The sequence below is a fragment of the Atta cephalotes genome (assembly GCF_000143395.1).
Source record: "Atta cephalotes unplaced genomic scaffold scaffold00012, whole genome shotgun sequence".
Classification (NCBI taxonomy): domain Eukaryota; kingdom Metazoa; phylum Arthropoda; class Insecta; order Hymenoptera; family Formicidae; genus Atta; species Atta cephalotes.
The window spans coordinates 3,040,575-3,048,190 of NW_012130076.1; the positions used below are offsets into that span (position 1 = coordinate 3,040,575).

Here is a 7,616-nt window from a genome sequence, read left to right on the forward strand (position 1 = left end):
AGAGAGAGAGAGAGATAATTGAATACTAAAAAAAAGTTTTTCAAGATAAATTATTGTATATAATAAATTTATTTTACCTAAAGATAAACGTTTCATTGAATATTGGATTCAAATTCTTTCGATGTACTTTTGTTTGAAACTTCTTCTTCCTATCCGGTAACAGATACACCTTCACGTACGGATCACTACTACCCGTTACATCTTTTATTGGCAATTCGCGAGCTTCTAGAACCTAATATTAAAGAATCAGATGTCATTGAACTTGAGATAAGATTTTATGATACGAGGTAACAATAAAAATAATATTATTTTTTTAAGAGATTGAATAATATTAGTAACATTAAATGTTATTTTTTACATATTAAACATTACTTTGTATGTATTTATATTAGTAGACAAATAAAAAAAGAATAATTATAGTTGAACTAGAATAATAGTTGAACTATTGCACAATCATATTACATAAATGATATGAAATCTTTCTCTTTTGTAAAAACCTTTCTCTCTTATAAATAACAGTTTTGAAATATTGACACATTTTTATAACAATTTACATATAGTGCAATGCAACAAATGAACAAAGATCAGTAATCATATTTTATCATATTTTCATTCTATCGTATCATATTTTAATTCTATTATCTATGAAGCGTTGTCATGGTTGAAATGATTTTACTGTGTATAATTGATCTTGACTTCACCACATACAGTAATAGCTTAATGTAGCTGATATTACCTAATCTATACGTTATCACGACTAATTTTAGCACAGTAGAGAATATATCCATCATAAATGTAATATTGTGATATTACATTGCTATTCAATATCCCACATGCTGAATATTATCCAGGTAGATACATATTCAATTTATACAAACGAGGTTTACATATGAACTCATTAATTTATACGCAGATCATGTTATTTATTAGCTTGGGAAAATTTTTTGTTTCATTTATACAATTATGAATTTATTTTGTATAATATTTTATTCAAATATTTGTCTATGAATTTTTCTATCTGTCATGCTATACATTTTTAATAAATTCGTATTATTGTATAATTTATGATATTTTAATACATTAACTAAAATTTGTGACAAAAAATATTACTTACTTTGACAACGAGACCTTCGATTTCTTTGTCATAGCGTAGAGCAAAATGTAATTTTCCGGCGTATTCCATTTCTGTTGTACTGGAGCTTTCCGCGCTCTCTTGTCTCACAAGTTCCTTTTTATACAACTCCGGCTACACAGGGTTCACATCAATATTATATTTCATAAATAAAATAAAAATTTATAATTTCAATTATTTATGAATAGTATCAATTAACATAAAATAGGATACTGGAAGTAAATCAGAAAATCGGAATAAACAGAACTCTATACGTTACATTACTGATAAGCTGATGTTTTTTCAAAGAGAATCGAATAATATTGTGTCGCTGCTTACATTCCAACAGCTATCATAATAAAGATTTGTATCGAAATAACCTAAATACCTTGATAAGGCCAAGACTGGAGTCGCTGCGATTTTCGAAACTGCAAATACTAAATTTAATGTTAGGCAGATCAAGCCGATGCGATAATTGACGTTGAAAACTTTGATGTCTCATTGGCACGATGGGTAAAGTGGTTTGACGCAATACCTGAAAAAATGTCAGTTGCAGAATTTTACGGAACGTCTTACTAATTTGAATTTGTTAATAGTACCTTCTTATTATCCTTCTGCTCTTGAACGTATTCATGAGTAATTGGTTCCGATTGAAGGTCCGGAAGAGAATGGCTGATGCGAATTGCATTTTGCTGAATCTGATCGGTCTCTGTGTCCTCAACATTCTCATGTCGAGTTATGTTCATTATCCATCGCCAAGTGGAAGAGCATTGGAAACTCACCGCTGCCAGGAGAACAAGACCAACCAGGGCTACTCCTGCCGCTATTAGAAGCTGATAGGGAAAGTTTTCGCTCCATTCTTCTGGAAAAGTGTTCATTATTGCGTTCGTAAGATAAGGTACAGATATAAATATATATATATATAGATATACTGAAGAAGTTTCTAAAGTGAACGGATTAGAAGATTTTGATAATATCAATCAGAATTCTGTATTTTTTTTATCACTTAGAATTATAATAGATTCAATTAGAAAATTCTGATTTGATCATATTTTCAATCAGAATTTCAATTAACGCAATTTGATTCTTTTTCCAGTGTATAATAAAAAAACATGTGTTATAATGATATAAAGCGATTGTTAGGTGTAATTTTATCCTGCTTCGCGGAATTTATGAGAAATTTCTATAAAAAATATTTTGCGCAATGCTAGGCTGCGTAGGCGAACCGTAACATGAAAGAATTAAATAAAATGTTTGCAAGAATTCATATCGCTATGCAACGTTACATTCAATTATACATAATTTAAGTAGTGTATAATGAAATTCATGTTATATAAGTTACTAATTGAATTGGATATCATATACATTTAAATCGCTGTTCGTAAAATAGATGGAACATTCGAAGGGAAAGTATGATTTTCATTAGGTTTATGCAATAGAAAGAAGAAGATGCAAACGAGAAAGGCTCTTTAAATAAATTTATACGCATGCGCGCGTGTGTATATGTGTTTGTAGAGAATATATTTCATCGTGTGCATCCTACAAAGAGGACGCTATCCTTGGTTAGAAGCAAATGAAGAGACGTACGCCAACGCTTCAAGCTTTCCGTTCTCATTTATCGAGAACAATGCGTGTCTTGTACCAATAACAGAAATATCTGAGTTTTTGCTTCAACATGGTACAAGTTATCATTTGCATATAAATATAATATATACAATAAATTTTCTTCTGGCATTTCATACTTAATTCTGAGATCAAGAGAATTCAAGAATTAACAAGAGCAAGTTTATTATAAAAATATTTCTTCACGTACACACAACTGGTACTTTATTTATTCTTTCACTTTCAGTTTAAATAAATTTTTGTGCAATTTTTAGTTTTGATTTCTTAAGTAAGAAGTATCAAACACATTTTTTTTTAACAAGAAAGGAAAATATTTCGAAAATATTTGATCTAAAAATATATATACTTCTTATTATGCGCATTATTGTATCATACTGGTCCTTATCAGTAAAAAGCGTTAGCAGAAAAGATTCTGCAGAAATGATTTACCGATGAGAACTGTTTGCAATGTTACTATATGTTATGTGGAAAGTAATTGGAAATCGATGTGCGATTGGTTACACAGAGCTGACTAAATTGCGCATGTACGAGAGCACATATTAGCTTTCTTTTTCTTTCTTTTTGCCCTTTTTCGAGTATACATCATGGTTGTTTAAAAAAGGGAATGGGAAGCGCAGTGTACCTTTTATCTTTGAAAACAATAAAACAAAACCAGCAAACAAAACCATATGCGAGTTTTTTGCTTGCTGCTTTGCGAATGAAATAGAACTACGCGACGAGGAAGCGTTGTGCGTTGGTAGTTTATTGTTATGTTGTAAAGTTTTCACTTGTTATTACGATAGCAGATGTCTCACGTCGAGTTAACTTTTGCCTGCGTCGCGCTCTATTCAATCATATAAAATCGTGCCAAGTCTCAGCGTAGCAATTTTTTCAAATAACGAAGTTCATCAGGAAAGCTATTCTTCCATATTTTATCATCATAAAACGCGCCCTTAGAATTTCAATGACAACGCGAATTTACAATTGGTTGCACAAAGAAGTCTTTCTGTCTTCAATTTGATTTGAATTTCACCATTTTCGTAATTCGTTCTTCGTAGATTTCATATTTTCCGTTTCTAACAAATTGAAAAGATATTTTTTTATTATACATTTTGAGTAATCAAAATTAAAATGTTTTTTTTACTTAAACCATGATACTTCAGTAATAAAAAATCTTAGGAACATTTTTAAAAAAGCGATTTTAAGAAGAACTTTAAGTTTTCATGTTAGAAAGTCGAAATTTTTTTTTAATCACGCTTGCAAAATAAGAAGAAAATTTTCCATGTTTGTCCAACTAATTTCCTGTAAATCAAACTCACGAAAATAAAAAAATATAACATAATCTTTTGAATATAAAGATTTTAAGAGCTTTAAAATTCTTTTTAAAGTAGAAAGTAGCTTTAAATTTTACATGCTCTAAATTACTGCTAGAGTTTTAATAATAAAATTTAATTATAAATTTTTCACTCATCCAATATACAAAACCCCTCATACAAAAAAATTGAAACGGATAATGAAGCTAAAATGGCGATTTTAATATTAATGGCGTTTGTTAGTCAAATCGAAAATCATTATAAGTTAGTACATATCCAGTGTGTATTTATGCTACATGTACGTATTTACAAGTAAAAGTTTATACTCAGATGATGAATTCGTAAAGTTTTTAACATTAGAATACGATTTACGAGATACTTTTTCGTTGGCGTCATGTTGAGTCGCGGCAATGTATGCAGCAGAATGATTGATGAGCTTTAGTGAATTACGAGTCGTTGCAATCACAAGACTTCTAACGTTTGTCGCCGATAATAACTAAGTTTCCTTTTCGCCATTTCTCTAGAAATTTTTCTTGTTAATAACTTTCTCGGAATAACGCTTACATGATAAATTACTAATAGTATATTTCTGATTCTTGATTATTAAATAAAAGGAGGAAATTATATTGTAATTTATAGCATGAATATTAATGTCTTAAGCATTTATTTAAAATAAATTGCATAATACATGAATTTGACGAATAAATGAAAATTGCATTATACTTTACTATTATCAAAATATATAAATTATCAATAAATGTGTCGTGTGAGCTATTATTTAATGAAAAAATATTGAAATATTACTAGCTTTTAATATCAAACTCTCAATCAATCTTATAATCATAAATTTGATTTTTAAAGAGGACTTACTTGGGTAAACAATAATTGAAAATAACGTATCCTATTTCTCTAATCTGTTGTTAATTAATCGTGTTTCTATATATATATATATATATATATATTCTATATATATATTCTATATATATATATATGCCGATATAGCGCATTTGTCGTTCCGTCAAAACATATCAATATCTTTTATTGTGCTTTTTCATTTTCCGTATGATATTCGCTAAGTATCCCTGACCCTTTTTCTTGCACGATAGCTCGAAGTCCTTCATGCGCTATATCATGCAGGATACACCTGCAAGGCCTAGAAAATTTACATTCTTTATTTATGTACTTTTGCCATTAACTTTTAGTATACACAATAATTCTTGTCTTTTAGTACACATGATGAATTATTTATGTCTGAGTTTTTCAACACTTGTACAAAAATTATTAAGTAATTCTTACATGTACTTTAATATATTTACGAAGTATTTGTAAGTATTTGTTTAATTGCGTTGCGTATTAAAAGAAAAAAAAAGGATAGAAGCCATTCTTTAAGAGTCATTCAGATACTGCAGTATTTTAAAGAAAATAAATATGCAAAACACATCTGAATGATAGTACACATAATAATGTGTACTCAGAGTTAGAGTTAATCCTATTATAAAGCGAATTCATTTTGATAATCCTAAGGATTTCCATTTTATATCAATTCAGTTAATATATACATTACAGCTATAGTATACGTTATAGTTATAATAAATTGATACAGTCTCGGAAAATATTTCTAGCATTGGCGACCTTGATCTCCTCTTTCTCCTCTTTAACTTTCGACTCGTTTCTTTGATCCATCAACCCTCCTTGCCTTTTCCTTCTTCTCTTTGTAAAAAATCCACATCGTTGTTGAAATATTTTATTTCGAAATTTCATATATCGCTTGATATTTATTCTCGTGCTTTTACTTTATGTTAACAAAGTACCATAATATAATTAATCTATTTGCTTGTTCTTTATTACTTATGTATACAATTTGTAATTTATAATAGGTAATATTTGAAAGAGGATTTTATTAATAATTTTAAATATCAGTTATACATAGAAAATGTTTTAAGCTTTGAAAATATATAAATATATCCAAGTATAAGTTATGTTATAATATTATTAGTTACAACATATATATATTATAAATATAATTTTTTTTTGTCCCAGATTTTATCTCAAATTATAAATCGTTCACAATAAGCTCTCGTGTTTTATTCGATGATTTATGCTCAGCTGAAAATACTTTTTGTCTTTGCTGTTCATAATTTCAATTTTCATGAGTAGCTTTCCTCAAAGGAATTGTTTTAGAATTGAAAACGCGTTTTAGGAATATGATCCCTATATTTCCATTGTATTTTGCGCTACCATAATTCTCGAATATATAATCTTTCACATCATATATTTATTAACTCTATTATTAATAAATATATCTGCTAATGTTTGAATTAATATAACGAGTTAATAATTCAAAATATTAATTAAATTTATGTAAATATTTTTCTATTGTCATACAATACAAATATATAAGATATCTTCTTTTATCTTTTTCCTTGCTTATTTATTTTTTAATTTCAAAGTTTAAAAAAGAAATGAGGGAAACTTGTAATACTAGTAAATTAAACATAAATAAATATATCGCTTTTTATATATGTTAAAGAACTATTAATAAATTTAAATTAATTATTACAATACAGTTATATTATTTTATTTATAATGCATGATTCATAATATAAAATTTATAGTATTCTATACATTTTTATATATATGTGTCTGATGTAACACACCTCTTCTATCTTCTGTCGAATTGAAGTTGTAAATTCAATAATTCGGAAATGTCGATAGCAAAACGTATCCCGCAGCACATAACCTCGCATATCAAAATATTGTAAAATACTGTATATTTGTGATGTAATAGGTACATGCCACGTGTATTTATTTAGCCAATATGGATACCATACAAAAAAATATATCAATAACTAAACCAACAAATGCTGCGGACACTTTGAACAATCTGTCCAGCTTTGAGGCGGCTCGAAAACGACAAGAAGGTTTATCAACTGGAAATATGAAACCGCATTTTAAACCTTGGCGTATTTTCATCAATCATATTGACAGTTATCATGGAAAGATATTATGTGATGTATGTATCTTTTATATTAAAATTTATGTATAAATATCCCTCTATTATGAGAAAATTTTTCTCATAATTTTTTATATGATTTTTCAGAATTTCTATATAATTTTTCAAAATTTCTATATATTTTCCTTATATTCTTTATATGAATTGGAACATTTCTCAGAAAATCTATGTCTTTTCTCAGAATTTTTTTTATACATGTTAATTATGAAATATTGTAAAATTTCTAAGATTTTTTTATAAGATAATTTCTGATAAAATGTTAATTTCTGATAAAATCTAAAAAATTTGAAAATATTTTTTAAAATTGTGGGATGAGAAATTTCAAAATATTTCAGAATTCATTTGTAAAAATTCTGAAAGCAGATGTAAACTTTCCGAATATTTCTAAGTATTTCTGAAAAATGTTCCAATTCGTACAAAAATTATGAGAAAAATTTTCATCAGGGATATATATATATATATATATATATATATATATATATATATATATTTATTTATTTATTATATAATATAGTAATAATTAATTTTAGTTTTTTTATTTAAGTTTAAATAAAAAAAGTAAAAAATTTAATAAGTA

At 27.2% G+C, this 7,616-nt stretch overlaps 1 protein-coding gene across 1 annotated transcript in view; it reads right to left on the reverse strand.

The window, feature by feature from the left end:
- Window positions 1-7,616, reverse strand: part of LOC105617342 (synaptotagmin-6-like) — a 35,560-nt gene that overhangs the window by 8,245 nt on the left and 19,699 nt on the right. The window contains exons 2-5 of the mRNA XM_012198904.1: window positions 1,711-1,973; window positions 1,500-1,646; window positions 1,115-1,246; window positions 78-232 (exon numbers count right to left, since the gene is read on the reverse strand). Coding sequence (XP_012054294.1) covers window positions 78-232; window positions 1,115-1,246; window positions 1,500-1,646; window positions 1,711-1,973 — 697 coding nt within the window. The remainder of the gene's footprint in view (window positions 1-77; window positions 233-1,114; window positions 1,247-1,499; window positions 1,647-1,710; window positions 1,974-7,616) is intronic.